The following is an 18,529-nucleotide window of genomic DNA, read 5'->3' as shown; positions in this document are numbered from 1 at the left end:
ATGGTTATTAAATGGTTATTAATTTGTCTAGTATGGGACCAGAGGCTGTCAAATCCTTCTTAACCAAGATTCAGTTACAAATAGAGTGTCCGCGTTGGTTTGAGAAACAAGAGTTAAAATAAAAATTCTAAAGTAAACTTCTGGCATGTACTTGAATCAGCCCAAGGCCTCAGCTGCTGGATTTGAGATCAGACAAGAGTAGGCCTAATCCATGAGGGACTCAGCATGGTTCACTGTGCTGTCTGAACCCAGAATCAAATTTGCCTGCTAGCTTGCTTATCGATTTATGCTAACTGTCTGTCACGAGAGACTACCGTGATGCTAGCTAAGCTAGTGTAACGGATGTGAAACGGCTAGCTTAGTTAGCGGTGGTGCGCTCTAAATAGCGTTTCAATCGGTGACGTCACTTGCTCTGAGGCCTTGAAGTTGTGGTTCCCCCTGCTCTGCAAGGGCCTTGGCTTTTGTGGAGCGATGGGTAACGATGCTTCGTGGGTGACTGTTGTTGAGGTGTGCAGAGGGTCCCTGGTTCGCGCCCGGGTATGGGCGAGGGAGCGGTCCAAAGTTATACTGTTACACTAGGTCTTCAGTCAGTCTGTCCACAGGGGCTACGTTCCCTCCAGACAGAAACTACCTATTGGGCAAAAAACTAGTTGAATAAAAAAAAAATCTGCGTAATTTCCCCCCGAAAGAAAATACGTTGAATCAACGTGGAAAACTGTTTGGATTTGAAAAAAGTCATCAACTTTTTAAAAATTCACCAAATGTTTAACCTAAATCCAATGACGTGAACCAAATGTAAACCAAAACTAGACGCTGAAATGAAGTCTGTGCCCAGTGGGTAGAGAGCAGAGAGAGCTAACTGCTGACTCCCTCCAGTCCAATGTGACACTCAGGAATGCCTGTAAATATTTAACAATGAGAGCAGAGAGAGCTAACTGCTGACTCCCTCCAGTCCAATGTGACACTCAGAAATGCTGTAAATATTTATCAATGCCTTGTAAGACTGCTGCTGAGGTGCCAAATGTCTCCGCCTATCACCGATCATTTTTTCTCCTTATGCTTACACAAAGGATACCGCAAAACACACAGTGAGTGCCATCTAACCATGGTGGGTAGCTTAGCGGTTAGAGAGGCGAGCCAGCAATCGGAGGATTGCCGGTTTGAATCCCAGGTCCAGTAGGAAGTGAGCTGGCAACCGAAGGGTTCAAATCCTAGATGCCATTTGCCTTGCCGTTGTGCCCTTGAGCAATGCACTTAACCCCCCCACAACAACAGCTCCCTGGGTGCCCAGTGTGGCAGCACCCCGCACCTCTCCAAAAACTGTAGACATTAGAGGAGGCTGGTGGAAGGAGGACAGGCTCATTGTAATGGCTGGAATATAATTATGTTTGTTATGGAGCAGGTGTCATGGTCATCTAGTTGATACACACCCTACAGTAGGACTACAGTATCAGTATTGACACTACGGTTTCCATATGTTTGTTGTGGAGCAGGTGTAGGGAAATAATAATCTAGTTTACCACACTACGCACGGATTGGATGACTTTGGGAATTTCAGTAAGCAACAATTTGATGCCTTCAACAGCATTAGCCTAACTTTATTCCAATATGTGTGTCATTCAGTGCTAGTTATTCCCACAGTAGTTCATTATGGATCCATCCAGTAGTGGTTAGAAAACAGTGCATTTATTATTTTACTAAATTCTTATTTTCAATGACGGCCTAGGAACAGTGGGTTAGTTAACCTGTTCAGGGGCAGAACGACAGATTTGTACTTTGCCAGCTCGGGGGTTTGAACTTGCAACCTTCCTAGTCCAACGCTCTAACCACTAGGCTACCCTGCCGCCCCATGTGGTGGGCTATGTGAAGTGATGGGTGAAGTGACAGCTGCCAGGAGGATAGTAGTAACAGGCGTTGCCTAGAAACATCAAGAGCTGTAAGAGCATAGTGCATACCAAGACCGCCTCAGCATTACGGTTCATTTTCGTTATTAAGCCGTAGGCAGAACTTTACCGCAATGATGACTAGGTCGTTAGGCAGAAATAAAACGTTTTGGCGTTGATACTGGCAACACCTTTCAGATATATAGAAAAGGCGGCCATTTTTTCACGTTGTGGTAAAGTCGGCAGCATGGTAAAGTTGGTGGAAAACGTGTCAGTATGAAAGGGATATATACAGGGGGCGCTTACTTTCACTGGGGACGGGGGGACATACCCCCCCCCCCCCCCCCCCCCCCCCCCCCCCACATTCTGAAATTGCATTTTTGTCCACCCCCAGTTTTATCATTGGGAATGTGATACAAAACAAGACAACTGTGTGCTTTAGGACCATGCGAACGCCTCCGAGCGGTCGGGTTGGCTGTTTGGAGTGTTTATCCGACTGGATAAAACATATAGTGTATATATAAAAAATAATATATATATATATTGTCCCCCCCCACTTCTAAAACCAAAGTTGCGTCCCTGGATAAATATGTGTGTAAACAGTAGGTAAATAATGTTTGTACACTACAATACAAAAAGCATTCATCATTATACTAAAAGCATTAATGTAGCATGATATTATCAGTGTTAGTTCTGGTAACTGCTGTATGATGGCAGTGCAAGAGGCAGGATGCGTAGAGGGTACTTAGTCCTACTGCAGGGTGGTACTGTAGTCCTACTGCAGGGTGGTACTGTAGTCCTACTGCAGGGTGGTACTGTAGTCCTACTGCAGGGTGGTACTGTAGTCCTACTGTAGGGTGTGGATGTAGTCCTACTGCAGGGTGGTGCTGTAGTCCTACTGTAGGGTGGTACTGTAGTCTTACTGCAGGGTGGTACTGTAGTCCTACTGCAGGGTGGTACTGTAGTCCTACTGCAGGGTGGTACTGTAGTCCTACTGCAGGGTGGTACTGTAGTCCTACTGCAGGGTGGTACTGTAGTCCTACTGCAGGGTGGTACTGTAGTCCTACTGCAGGGTGGTACTGTAGTCCTACTGCAGGGTGGTACTGTAGTCCTACTGTAGGGTGGTACTGTAGTCCTACTGCAGGGTGGTACTGTAGTCCTACTGTAGGGTGTGGATGTAGTCCTACTGCAGGGTGGTACTGTAGTCCTACTGTAGGGTGGTACTGTAGTCTTACTGCAGGGTGGTACTGTAGTCCTACTGTAGGGTGGTACTGTAGTCCTACTGCAGGGTGTGGATGTAGTCCTACTGCAGGGTGGTACTGTAGTCCTACTGTAGGGTGGTACTGTAGTCCTACTGCAGGGTGTGGATGTAGTCCTACTGCAGGGTGGTACTGTAGTCCTACTGCAGGGTGTGGATGTAGTCCTACTGCAGGGTGGTACTGTAGTCTTCCTGCAGGGTGTGGATGTAGTCCTACTGCAGGGTGGTACTGTAGTCCTACTGCAGGGTGTGGATGTAGTCTTACTGCAGGGTGTGGATGTAGTCCTACTGCAGGGTGGTACTGTAGTTCTACTGTAGGGTGGTACTGTAGTCCTACTGTAGGGTGGTACTATAGTCCTACTGCAGGGTGGTACTGTAGTCCTACTGCAGGGTGTGGATGTAGTTATACTCCAGGGTGGTACTGTAGTCCTACTGCAGGGTGGTACTGTAGTCCTACTGCAGCATGATGTGGATGTGGATGTAGTCCTACTGTAGGGTGGTACTGTAGTCCTACTGTAGGGTGGTACTGTAGTCCTACTGTAGGGTGTGGATGTAGTCCTACTGTAGGGTGGTACTGTAGTCCTACTGCAGGGTGTGGATGTAGTCCTACTGCAGGGTGTGGATGTAGTCCTACTGCAGGGTGTGGATGTAGTTCTACTGCAGGGTGTGGATGTAGTCCTACTGTAGGGTGGTACTGTAGTCCTACTGTAGGGTGTGGATGTAGTCCTACTGCAGGGTGTGGATGTAGTTCTACTGCAGGGTGGTACTGTAGTTCTACTGTAGGGTGGTACTGTAGTCCTACTGCAGGGTGTGGATGTAGTCTTACTGCAGGGTGTGGATGTAGTCCTACTGTAGGGTAGTACTGTAGTCCTACTGCAGGGTGTGGATGTAGTCTTACTGCAGGGTGGTACTGTAGTCCTACTGCAGGGTGTGGATGTAGTCCTACTGTAGGGTGGTACTGTAGTCCTACTGCAGGGTGTGGATGTAGTCTTACTGCAGGGTGTGGATGTAGTCCTACTGTAGGGTGGTACTGTAGTCCTACTGCAGGGTGGTACTGTAGTCTTCCTGCAGGGTGTGGATGTAGTCCTACTGCAGGGTGGTACTGTAGTTCTACTGTAGGGTGGTACTGTAGTCCTACTGCAGGGTGGTACTGTAGTCCTACTGCAGGGTGGTACTGTAGTCCTACTGTAGGGTGTGGATGTAGTCCTACTGCAGGGTGGTACTGTAGTCCTACTGTAGGGTGGTACTGTAGTCTTACTGCAGGGTGGTACTGTAGTCCTACTGCAGAGTGGTACTGTAGTCCTACTGCAGGGTGGTACTGTAGTCTTACTGCAGGGTGGTACTGTAGTCCTACTGTAGGGTGTGGATGTAGTCCTACTGCAGGGTGGTACTGTAGTCCTACTGTAGGGTGGTACTGTAGTCTTACTGCAGGGTGGTACTGTAGTCCTACTGCAGGGTGGTACTGTAGTCCTACTGCAGGGTGGTACTGTAGTCTTACTGCAGGGTGGTACTGTAGTCCTACTGTAGGGTGGTACTGTAGTCCTACTGCAGGGTGTGGATGTAGTCCTACTGCAGGGTGGTACTGTAGTCCTACTGTAGGGTGGTACTGTAGTCCTACTGCAGGGTGTGGATGTAGTCCTACTGCAGGGTGGTACTGTAGTCCTACTGCAGGGTGTGGATGTAGTCCTACTGCAGGGTGGTACTGTAGTCTTCCTGCAGGGTGTGGATGTAGTCCTACTGCAGGGTGGTACTGTAGTCTTACTGCAGGGTGTGGATGTAGTCCTACTGCAGGGTGGTACTGTAGTTCTACTGTAGGGTGGTACTGTAGTCCTACTGTAGGGTGGTACTGTAGTCCTACTGCAGGGTGGTACTGTAGTCCTACTGCAGGGTGTGGATGTAGTTATACTCCAGGGTGGTACTGTAGTCCTACTGCAGGGTGGTACTGTAGTTCTACTGTAGGTTGGTACTGTAGTCCTACTGCAGGGTGTGGATGTAGTCTTACTGCAGGGTGTGGATGTAGTCCTACTGTAGGGTGGTACTGTAGTCCTACTGCAGGGTGTGGATGTAGTCTTACTGCAGGGTGGTACTGTAGTCCTACTGCAGGGTGTGGATGTAGTCCTACTGTAGGGTGGTACTGTAGTCCTACTGCAGGGTGTGGATGTAGTCTTACTGCAGGGTGTGGATGTAGTCCTACTGTAGGGTGGTACTGTAGTCCTACTGCAGGGTGGTACTGTAGTCTTCCTGCAGGGTGTGGATGTAGTCCTACTGCAGGGTGGTACTGTAGTCCTACTGCAGGGTGTGGATGTAGTCTTACTGCAGGGTGTGGATGTAGTCCTACTGCAGGGTGGTACTGTAGTTCTACTGTAGGGTGGTACTGTAGTTCTACTGCAGGGTGGTACTGTAGTCCTACTGCAGGGTGTGGATGTAGTCCTACTGCAGGGTGTGGATGTAGTTCAACTGCAGGGTGTGGATGTAGTTCAACTGCAGGGTGTGGATGTAGTTCAACTGCAGGGTGTGGATGTAATTCTACTGCAGGGTGGTACTGTAGTTCTACTGTAGGGTGTGGATGTAGTCCTACTGCAGGGTGTGGATGTAGTTCAACTGCAGGGTGGTACTGTAGTCCTACTGCAGGGTGGTACTGTAGTCCTACTGCAGGGTGTGGATGTAGTTCTACTGCAGGGTGTGGATGTAGTTCTACTGCAGGGTGTGGATGTAGTTCTACTGCAGGGTGTGGATGTAGTTCAACTGCAGGGTGTGGATGTAGTTCAACTGCAGGGTGTGGATGTAATTCTACTGCAGGGTGTGGATGTAGTTCTACTGCAGGGTGTGGATGTAGTTCTACTGCAGGGTGTGGATGTAATTGTACTGCAGGGTGTGGATGTAGTCCTACTGCAGGGTGTGGATGTAGTTCTACTGCAGGGTGTGGATGTAATTATACTGCAGGGTGTGGATGTAGTTCTACTGCAGGGTGTGGATGTAGTCCTACTGTAGGGTGTAGGCCTACTTTAGACGTCCCAACACCCACCAGTGAGAGGGGTGACCTAGTGTGTGTGTGTTTGTGTCCTGGCTCTGTCGCTATGGATACAACCCAGGTTGCCCTATCCTGTCGTCAGGGCGGGTTGGCATGCGAGGAATTTGAAGGGAAGGCTTGAAGAGAAGGTTGGAGGGGTGAGTGGCGCATCTCTCCCCCTGCAGAGCAGACATCCCCCACCCCACCCATTCACTCCTGCTGTCTGGTTTTAATTAGACTCGTTAAATATGTAAATTTATGTAAATGTGACAAAGCGTGGCGGAGAGACAGTCACATGAAGATTTAACAAATTCTTCTTCGGAGTTGAGACTTTAAGTCTTTTCTTTTCAAACATCAAAATACCCTAAATATGATACAAGAGGACAATCCAGAAACATTTTTCATTTTCCCGATTTAATGTCTATAAGCCGTTAGCTGGCCCAGTTTATGTAGCAGCCATCGTTCTGAGGAGAGGTGTGAACAGTGTGAATAGTAGTTATGAGGGGTTAATTAACACTAGAACTGCTAAAGCAGTCATTTGGACTGCTCATGAAGTAAAACATTTTATTACATTTTTTAAATAATTTTTGTCCTTGACCTGTCCTAAATAAGTCTACATAACAATCTGTTGTTGTTCGAATCTTAATATCACAAACAGAACTGGAGTTACAACCTGTTTTAGGAGGGCATGTCATTTTTTTAATGGTTTTCCCCCGTTGCCCCTCCTTCTCCTGACAGTAGGGCCTGCTCCCCTCCTTCTCCTGACAGTAGGGCCTGCTCCTCTCCTCCTGGCAGTAGGGCCTGCTCCCCTCCTTCTCCTGACAGTAGGGCCTGCTCCCCTCCTTCTCCTGACAGTAGGGCCTGCTCCCCTCCTTCTTCTCACAGTAGGGCCTGCTCCCCTCCTTCTCCTCACAGTAGGGCCTGCTCCCCTCCTTCTCCTGACAGTAGGGCCTGCTCCCCTCCTTCTCCTGACAGTAGGGCCTGCTCCCCTCCTTCTCCTGACAGTAGGGCCTGCTCCCCTCCTTCTCCTCACAGTAGGGCCTGCTCCCCTACTTCTCCTGACATTAGGGCCTGCTCCTCTCCTTCTCCTGACAGTAGGGCCTGCTCCCCTCCTTCTCCTGACAGTAGGGCCTGCTCCCCTCCTTCTCCTGACAGTAGGGCCTGCTCCCCTCCTTCTCCTGACAGTAGGGCCTGCTCCCCTCCTTCTCCTGACAGTAGGCCTGCTCCTCTCCTTCTCCTGACAGTAGGGCCTGCTCCCCTCCTTCTCTTGACAGTAGGGCCTGCTCCCCTCCTTCTCCTGACAGTAGGGCCTGCTCCCCTCCTTCTCCTGACAGTAGGGCCGGCTCCCCTCCTTCTCCTGACAGTAGAGTCTGCCCTTCTCCTTCTCCTGACAGTAGGGCCTGCTCCCCTCCTTCTCCTGACAGTAGAGCCTGCTCCCCTCCTTCTCCTGACAGTAGGGCCTGCTCCTCTCCTTCTCCTGACAGTAGGGCCTGCTCCCCTCCTTCTCCTGACAGTAGGGCCTGCTCCTCTCCTTCTCCTGACAGTAGGGCCTAACCCTCTCCTTCTCCTGACAGTAGGGCCTAACCCTCTCCTTCTCCTAACAGTAGGGCCTGCCCCTCTCCTTCTCCTCACAGTAGGGCCTGCTCCCCTCCTTCTCCTGACAGTAGGGCCTGCTCCCCTCCTTCTCCTGACAGTAGGGCCTGCTCCCCTCCTTCTCCTAACAGTGGGGCCTGCTCCCCTCCTTCTCCTGACAGTAGGGCCTGCTCCCCTCCTTCTTCTCACAGTAAGGCCTGCTCCCCTCCTTCTCCTGACAGTAGGGCCTGCTCCCCTCCTACTCTTCTGGTTCTGAGCCTCATCCTGAACCTCCACCTCTGGTGATTAATCTTCTGGTTCTGAGCCTCATCCTGAACCTCCACCTCTGGTTCTGAGCCTCATGCTGAACCTCCTCTTCTGGCTCTGAGCCTCATCCTGAACCTCCCCTTCTGGTTCTGAGCCTCATCCTGAACCTCATCTTCTGGTTCTGAGCCTCATCCTGAACCTCCTCTTCTGGTTCTGAGCCTCATCCTGAACCTCCTCTTCTGGTTCTGAGCCTCATCCTGAACCTCCACCTCTGATGATTAATCTTCTGGTTCTGAGCCTCATCCTGAATTTATACCTCAGAGCCCCCCCCCACCCCCCCCCCCAAAAAAAAAACAGAATGGTGCACACTGAGCAGTTATCCTTGCCACTACCAAATGAAAAGTTGAGACGGGAGAGAGGAAGGGATGGCCAACGTTTAGATAGAACAAGCCCGTGACAATGCTACGGGCCGATTATCAGCACAAAATGTCATCACTGAGAGAGCAGGCTCAATAACTACAACCCAGAACTATAGCACCACTATGACATAGTACACAATAACTACAACCCAGAACTAAAGCATCACTATGACATAGTACACAATAACTACAACCCAGAACTAAAGCATCACTATGACATAGTACACAATAACTACAACCTAGTCTGATTTCCCTTTCTATCCATCCGACTCCATAAGTGAAACTAATATAGTAAATGGCTCATCTGTCCAGTCAAAATGTAAGAAATCTTACTAGCTATCGACTATTGGGCCAATATTCTGATTAACATAAAAATATTTCACACTTTATGCGATGCAGAGAACACGGAAAGAATAATTATCATTTAATTACCATACTGAATTGTTGTAATGTTTGTTTATGTGTCAAATAATCCCATAAGGGATGGGTTGCCAATTGGTGATTTGACACAAAAATAAAATGTAATTTATTCATATATCGTGTCATTTGAGGTCATATGTGTGGAATGTGTATATGAACAAATCAAAGAAGACTTAAACGCATAAACAATCATTTGTATGTGAACCAATCAGAGAAGAGGTAACCTCATAAACAATGATGTGTATATGAACCAATCAGAGAAGTGTTAACCTCATAAACAAAAACGCATCTCATTAGCCTAGTTAACTACTGTACTGCTCTGGAGAGAGGAGAGACTAGAGGCATTGTCTGCATCCCAAATGGCTCTCGTATGACTCTGTTCAGAATTAGTGCATTATAGTGCACATGCGGCATATGTAGGCAACAACTGCAACATTTTTTTTTTCTCATGACAATACATTTACTGATAGATTAGTTAGTACATGACTACTGACACTGGGTACTATATTGAGTGTAAGCGATCTATCTAATGTGCTTAGAATTTTCACTTCCTCGTGGTGAATTAGCCTATGATGTTAGTGCACATAAAGATGTAGGCAAATTCATCTCTATTGAACATCAATTCATGAAAATCACTGGATTAGATTGGACATCATAATATCTTGAATCATGTGTTCCTGTTAGAAGATTCAACAAACAATGAAACAACAAACATTTATTAAATAGCCTTCCTTCTCAGTGTTCTATTACATCATCTAAAGCTCTGTGAATGACTAAGGTGATTACAAAACATTTATTTTCTGTGAAATTGCGAGAGAAAAAAAATTGATGCGACCAAACCAGTTGGTGGCACAACCAACTGAAAAAGTTAGTCTGGAGTCCTGGCTTCAGCCTAGACGCCTGACTGGCAAAGCTACTCCTTTTCGTGTTTATTGGTCAGTGACAATGAAGAGTGACAGGAAAGTAGGAAGGAGAGAGTGTGTTAGAATGGTAGAATGACTCGGATTTAAACCCACTCCAACAGAGGAGCTTACATATCCTCAAAAGGTTCTACAGTTGCACCATCGAGAGCATCCTGACTGGTTGCATCACTGCCTGCTATGGCAACTGCTCTGCCTCCGACCGCGAGGCACTACAGAGTGTAGTGCGAACTGCCCAGTACATCACTGGGGTCAAGCTTCCTGCCATCCAGGACCCCTATACCAGGCGGTGTCAGAGGAAGGTCCTGAAAATTGTCAAAGACTCCAGCCACCCTAGTCATAGACTGTTCTCTCTGCTACCACACGGCAAGCGGTACCGGAGCACCAAGTCTAGGTCCAAGAGGCTTCTAAACAGCTTCTAACCCCAAGCCATAAGACTCCTGAACATCTAGTCAAATGGCTACCCAGACTATTGATTTAACATATGTTCTGAGGGCAGCGGCTGTAACCATCCACTACACCACCCCAGGCCACACGCTACTGTTGAATAGCACCGGCTGTAACCATCCACTACACCACCCCAGGCCACACGCTACTGTTGAATAGCACCGGCTGTAACCATCCCACTACACCACCCCAGGCCACACGCTACTGTTGAATAGCACCGGCTGTAACCATCCCACTACACCACCCCAGGCCACACGCTACTGTTGAATAGCACCGGCTGTAACCATCCACTACACCACCCCAGGCCACACGCTACTGTTGAATAGCACTGGCTGTAACCATCCACTACACCACCCCAGGCCACACGCTACTGTTGAATAGCACCGGCTGTAACCATCCACTACACCACCCCAGGCCACACGCTACTGTTGAATAGCACCGGCTGTAACCATCCCACTACACCACCCCAGGCCACACGCTACTGTTGAATAGCACCGGCTGTAACCATCCCACTACACCACCCCAGGCCACACGCTACTGTTGAATAGCACCGGCTGTAACCATCCCACTACACCACCACCCCAGGCCACACGCTACTGTTGAATAGCACCGGCTGTAACCATCCCACTACACCACCCCAGGCCACACGCTACTGTTGAATAGCACCGGATGTAACCATCCATTACACCACCCCAGGCCACACGCTACTGTTGAATAGCACCGGCTGTAACCATCCACTACACCACCCCAGGCCACACGCTACTGTTGAATAGCACCGGCTGTAACCATCCACTACACCACCCCAGGCCACACGCTACTGTTGAATAGCACCGGCTGTAACATCCACTACACAGTTAGTAAGGATTTAGCTAGTTAGCAAGGATTTAGCTAGTTAGTAAGGACTTAGCTAGTTAGTAAGGATTTAGCTAGTTAGTAAGGACTTAGCTAGTTAGCAAGGATTTAGCTAGTTAGTAAGGACTTAGCTAGTTAGTAAGGATTTAGCTAGTTAGTAAGGATTTAGCTAGTTAGTAAGGACTTAGCTAGTTAGTAAGGACTTAGCTAGTTAGTAAGGATTTAGCTAGTTAGTAAGGACTTAGCTAGTTAGTAAGGACTTAGCTAGTTAGTAAGGACTTAGCTAGTTAGGAAGGATTTAGCTAGTTAGTAAGGATTTAGCTAGTTAGTAAGGATTTAGCTAGTTATGAATGCCGTGCCACAACCAAGAGCTGACCCATTTGACCTCCTCTTGACCTTTCACTCAGATTAGTTTCAAATCCTGGTTGCTTTCCTTGATGTTGATAAGCTGGGAGTGCTGTGAAAACATCGTGGTGAAGAAAGAATTAGCCCGGGTCTGGATGTGACACATTATACACAATTACCTCTTCTGGTTTAGTGGTTCACTTTAAGTACGGGAGCATTCACTGTATAAAAACCCATGTTGGGTTGGTACGTGCTGGGTTGGTACTGGGTTGGTACGTGCTGGGTTGGTACTGGATGGTACGTGCTGGGTTGGTACATGCCGGGTTCGTACGTGCTGGGTTGGTACGTGCTGGGTTGGTACTGGGTTGGTACGTGCTGGGTTGGTACATGCCGGGTTGGTACGTGCTGGGTTGGTACTGGGTTGGTACGTACTGGGTTGGTACTGGGTTGGTACTGGGTTGGTACATGCTGGGTTGGTACTGGGTTGGTACATGCCCGGGTTGGTACTGGGTTGGTACAGGGTTGGTATTGGTTTGGTACTGGGGTTGATACTGGGTTGGTACCAGGTTGGTACTGGGTTGGTATTGGGTTGGTACTCGGTTGGTATTGGGTTGGTACTGGGTTGGTACCGGGTTGATACTGGGTTGGTACTGGGTTGGTATTGGGTTGGTACTGGGTCGGTACCGGGTTGGTACCGGGGTGGTACTGGGTTGGTACCGGGTTGGTACTGGGTCGGTACTGGGTTGGTATTGGGTTGGTACTGTGTCGGTACTGGGTTGGTACCGGGGTGGAACTGGGTCGGTACCGGGTTGGTAGGCTACTCTGTCAGCTGACAGTGGTAAGTAGTAGTGCTTTCCCTCTCACTGCTCTGACTATCTCTGTCTCTTCCTCAGGGAGTGCTGCCCAGGCTCCTGCTGTGGTGACCCCACCCTCACCCCACTGACCCTGCCCACCCTCACCCCCTTACCCACCATCGGTCCTCCCTCGGACCACCACACTCCCCTCTCCCCCGTTCACGGACCCCCCAGAGAAAATCGAGGAGGATGTTCCGGAGGAGTTAAACTACGCATCAAAAACAGGTCAGTCCCGGGCCAGTCTCTGTATGCCTCTATGGGCAAGTTTACCGGACACAGATCAAACCTAACCCTGTACTAAAAAGCTATTTTAATAGATATTCTCCATTGAACATGCTTTTTTAGGCCACAACTAGGTTTAATCTTGGTCAGGGAAACCAGCCCTATAAGGCCTCTGTGTGAGTAGTGTTACTTCTGTAAACGGTTTGCTTCTGTCCCTGTCTTCTCACCCAAACCTGGGCTCGAACCAGAGACCCTCTGTACTGCCTCCTACGAAGCAGCGTTACCTATCGCTCCACAAAAGCCTCGGTCCTTGCAGACAAAAGGGAAACGACTACTTCAAGGTCTCAGAGCGAGTGACGTCACTGATTGAAACGTTACTAGCGCACCACTGCTAACTAGCTAGGCGTTTCACAGCCGTTCCACGTACAGTAGCCTGGCTGGATATACTGTATGTACAGTATGTCTGTTTGGGTGTGTTTCTGAACAGCACAAGTGTTTTGGGTCTGTGTGGGTAATGTTTGCATTGTGTCTGTGTTTGTGTATCTGGGTGTGGCATCCATCTTTGACTCTACTGAGATTTGAGTCAGACTCTGTTTATGTTTGACTTTGTTTTGATGGGGGAGAGAGAGAGAGAGAGAGAGAGAGAGAGAGAGAGAGAGAGAGAGAGAGAGAGAGAGAGAGAGAGAGAGAGAGGGAGAAGGAGAGAGAGAGAGAGAGAGGGAGAAGGAGAGAGAGAGAGAGAGAGAGAGAGAGAGAGAGAGAGAGGAGAGAGAGAGAGAGAGAGAGAGAGAGAGAGAGAGGGAGAGAGATGTATAAACAGAGTGAAAGAGAGAGAAAGCGAGACAGAGAGAGGGAGGGAGAGAGTTGAAAGAGGCTTGAGAGACAGAAAGAAATCAAGACAGAGAATGAAAGAGAGAGAGAAAAGGAGAGAGTGGGAGAGAGCGAGAGAAGGAGAGATCGAGAAAGGAAGATAAAAAAAAATAGAGAAAGAGAGATATAATAAGAATAAGTTCATTTTCATTGTTTATTTCACTTTTGTATATTATCTACCTCACTTGCTTTGGCAATGTTAACACGTTTCCCATGCCAATAAAGCTCCTCGAATTGAATTGAACAAGAGAGAAACAGAGAAAGGTAAAAAAGTTCAGCGAGAGGGGATAGATATTCATAGCTATCAGCCCTGTCAGCTTTTCCTGTCTGGTTCAGGAAGAGAAGGGGCTGTGTCCCAGACGGTACCCTTTTCCATATATGGTCCACTTCTTTTAACCAGGGCCCACATCGGAAGGAAGCTCTACGGGATGCTCCTGTCCCCAACCATTGTTATGACCACTTCCAATCTTCATGTCTCTCACGCTGCAGGAAACAGGAAATAAGGGGGAATTTATACAGGAAGTCATGTTAGTGACAGGAATCAAGTCAAACGGTATTCGTCACAAGCTTTGTAAACAACAGGTAGAGACTAACAGTGAAATACTTACTTATGGGCCCTTCCCAACAATAGAGAGAAAGAAAATAGAGAAATAATAGAAAAGTAATAAGTAATAATAAATTCACAATGAGTAATGATAACTTGGCTTTGTACACGAGGTACCAGTACAGAGTAATGATAACTAGGCTATATACACAGGGTACCAGCACTGAGTAATGATAACTTGGCTTTGTACACGAGGTACCAGTACAGAGTAATGATAACTAGGCTATATACACAGGGTACCAGTACTGAGTAATGATAACTTGGCTTTGTACACGAGGTACCAGTACTGAGTAATGATAACTAGGCTTTGTACACGAGGTACCAGTACTGAGTAATGATAACTAGGCTATATACACAGGGGTACCAGTACTGAGTAATGATAACTAGGCTATATACAAGGGGTACCAGTACTGAGTAATGATAACTTGGCTTTGTACACAAGGTACCAGTACTGAGTAATGATAACTAGGCTTTGTACACGAGGTACCAGTACTGAGTAATGATAACTAGGCTATATACACAGGGGTACCAGTACTGAGTAATGATAACTAGGCTATATACACAGAGTACCAGTACTGAGTAATGATAACTAGGCTATATACACAGGGGTACCAGTACTGAGTAATGATAACTAGGCTATATACACAGAGTACCAGTACTGAGTAATGATAACTAGGCTATATACACAGAGTACCAGTACTGAGTAATGATAACTAGGCTATATACACAGAGTACCAGTACTGAGTAATGATAACTAGGCTATATACACAGGGTACCAGTACTGAGTAATGATAACTAGGCTATATACACAGGGTACCAGTACTGAGTAATGATAACTTGGCTTTGTACACGAGGTACCAGTACAGAGTAATGATAACTAGGCTATATACACAGGGTACCAGTACTGAGTAATGATAACTTGGCTTTGTACACGAGGTACCAGTACTGAGTAATGATAACTAGGCTTTGTACACAAGGTACCAGTACTGAGTAATGATAACTAGGCTATATAAACAGGGGTACCAGTACTGAGTAATGATAACTAGGCTATATACAAGGGGTACCAGTACTGAGTAATGATAACTTGGCTTTGTACACAAGGTACCAGTACTGAGTAATGATAACTAGGCTTTGTACACGAGGTACCAGTACTGAGTAATGATAACTAGGCTATATACACAGGGGTACCAGTACTGAGTAATGATAACTAGGCTATATACACAGAGTACCAGTACTGAGTAATGGTAACTAGGCTATATACACAGAGTACCAGTACTGAGTAATGATAACTAGGCTATATACACAGGGGTACCAGTACTGAGTAATGATAACTAGGCTAAATACACAGAGTACCAGTACTGAGTAATGATAACTAGGCTATATACACAGGGGTACCAGTACTGAGTAATGATAACTAGGCTATATACACAGAGTACCAGTACTGAGTAATGATAACTAGGCTATATACACAGAGTACCAGTACTGAGTAATGATAACTAGGCTATATACACAGAGTACCAGTACTGAGTAATGATAACTAGGCTATATACACAGGGTACCAGTACTGAGTAATGATAACTAGGCTATATACACAGGGTACCAGTACTGAGTAATGATAACTAGGCTATATACACAGGGTACCAGTACTGAGTAATGATAACTAGGCTATATACACAGAGTACCAGTACTGAGTAATGGTAACTAGGCTATATACACAGAGTACCAGTACTGAGTAATGATACTAGTCTATATACACAGGGTACCAGTACTGAGTAATGATAACTAGTCTATATACACAGAGTACCAGTACTGAGTAATGATAACTAGGCTATATACACAGAGTACCAGTACTGAGTAATGATAACTAGGCTATATACACAGAGTACCAGTACTGAGTAATGATAACTAGGCTATATACACAGAGTACCAGTACTGAGTAATGATAACTAGGCTATATACACAGGGTACCAGTACTGAGTAATGATAACTAGGCTATATACACAGGGTACCAGTACTGAGTAATGATAACTAGGCTATATACAAGGGGTACCAGTACTGAGTAATGATAACTAGTCTATATACAAGGGGTACCAGTACTGAGTAATGATAACTAGGCTATATACAAGGGGTACCAGTACTGAGTAATGATAACTAGGCTATATACACAGAGTACCAGTACTGAGTAATGATAACTAGTCTATATACACAGAGTACCAGTACTGAGTAATGATAACTAGGCTATATACACAGAATACCAGTACTGAGTAATGATAACTAGGCTATATACACAGAGTACCAGTACTGAGTAATGATAACTAGGCTATATACACAGGGTACCAGTACTGAGTAATGATAACTAGGCTATATACAAGGGGTACCAGTACTGAGTAATGATAACTAGGCTATATACACAGGGGACCAGTACTGAGTAATGATAACTAGGCTATATACACAGGGTACCAGTACTGAGTAATGATAACTAGGCTATATACACAGGGTACCAGTACTGAGTAATGATAATAGTCTATATACACAGAGTACCAGTACTGAGTAATGATAACTAGGCTATATACAAGGGGTACCAGTACTGAGTAATGATAATAGTCTATATACACAGAGTACCAGTACTGAGTCATGATAACTAGGCTATATACACAGGCTACCAGTACTGAGTAATGATAACTAGGCTATATACACAGGGTACCAGTACTGAGTAATGATAACTAGGCTATATACACAGGGTACCAGTACTGAGTAATGATAATAGTCTATATACACAGAGTACCAGTACTGAGTAATGATAACTAGGCTATATACACAGAGTACCAGTACTGAGTAATGATAACTAGTCTATATACACAAAGTACCAGTACTGAGTAATGATAACTAGGCTATATACACAGAGTACCAGTACTGAGTAATGATAACTAGGCTATATACACAGAGTACCAGTACTGAGTAATGATAACTAGGCTATATACACAGAGTACCAGTACTGAGTAATGATAACTAGGCTATATACACAGAGTACCAGTACTGAGTAATGATAACTAGGCTATATACACAGAGTACCAGTACTGAGTAATGATAACTAGGCTATATACACAGAGTACCAGTACTGAGTAATGATAACTAGGCTATATACACAGAGTACCAGTACTGAGTAATGATAACTAGGCTTTATACACAGAGTACCAGTACTGAGTAATGATAACTAGGCTATATACACAGGGTACCAGTACTGAGTAATGATAACTAGGCTATATACACAGGGTACCAGTACTGAGTAATGATAACTAGGCTATATACAAGGTGTACCAGTACTGAGTAATGATAACTAGTCTATATACAAGGGGTACCAGTACTGAGTAATGATAACTAGGCTATATACAAGGGGTACCAGTACTGAGTAATGATAACTAGGCTATATACACAGAGTACCAGTACTGAGTAATGATAACTAGTCTATATACACAGAGTACCAGTACTGAGTAATGATAACTAGGCTATATACACAGAGTACCAGTACTGAGTAATGATAACTAGGCTATATACACAGAGTACCAGTACTGAGTAATGATAACTAGGCTATATACACAGGGTACCAGTACTGAGTAATGATAACTAGGCTATATACAAGGGGTACCAGTACTGAGTAATGATAACTAGGCTATATACACAGGGTACCAGTACTGAGTAATGATAACTAGGCTATATACACAGGATACCAGTACTGAGTAATGATAACTAGGCTATATACACAGGGTACCAGTACTGAGTAATGATAATAGTCTATATACAAGGGGTACCAGTACTGAGTAATGATAATAGTCTATATACAAGGGGTACCAGTACTGAGTAATGATAAGTAGGCTATATACACAGAGTACCAGTACTGAGTAATGATAACTAGGCTATATACAAGGGGTACCAGTACTGAGTAATGATAATAGTCTATATACACAGAGTACCAGTACTGAGTAATGATAACTAGGCTATATACACAGGGTACCAGTACTGAGTAATGATAACTAGGCTATATACACAGGGTACCAGTACTGAGTAATGATAACTAGGCTATATACACAGGGTACCAGTACTGAGTAATGATAATAGTCTATATACACAGAGTACCAGTACTGAGTAATGATAACTAGGCTATATACACAGAGTACCAGTACTGAGTAATGATAACTAGTCTATATACACAGAGTACCAGTACTGAGTAATGATAACTAGGCTATATACACAGAGTACCAGTACTGAGTAATGATAACTAGGCTATATACACAGGGTACCAGTACTGAGTAATGATAACTAGGCTATATACACAGGGTACCAGTACTGAGTAATGATAACTAGTCTATATACAAGGGGTACCAGTACTGAGTAATGATAATAGTCTATATACACAGAGTACCAGTACTGAGTAATGATAATAGTCTATATACACAGGGTACCAGTACTGAGTAATGATAATAGTCTATATACACAGAGTACCAGTACTGAGTAATGATAACTAGTCTATATACACAGGGTACCAGTACTGAGTAATGATAACTAGGCTATATACAAGGGGTACCAGT

At 45.8% G+C, this 18,529-nt stretch overlaps 1 protein-coding gene across 1 annotated transcript in view; it reads left to right on the top strand.

Annotated features, from left to right (window-relative positions):
• LOC139422677 (protein Shroom3-like) overlaps positions 1-18,529 on the top strand; it is a 141,144-nt gene that overhangs the window by 52,298 nt on the left and 70,317 nt on the right. Inside the window, exon 3 of the mRNA XM_071173877.1 lies at positions 12,287-12,472. Within this exon, the coding sequence (XP_071029978.1) occupies positions 12,287-12,472 (186 nt within the window). The remainder of the gene's footprint in view (positions 1-12,286; positions 12,473-18,529) is intronic.

Source organism: Oncorhynchus clarkii, chromosome 12, assembly GCF_045791955.1.
Source record: "Oncorhynchus clarkii lewisi isolate Uvic-CL-2024 chromosome 12, UVic_Ocla_1.0, whole genome shotgun sequence".
Taxonomy (NCBI): Eukaryota; Metazoa; Chordata; class Actinopteri; order Salmoniformes; family Salmonidae; genus Oncorhynchus; species Oncorhynchus clarkii.
This window is presented reverse-complemented; position numbering and strand designations above follow the sequence as displayed.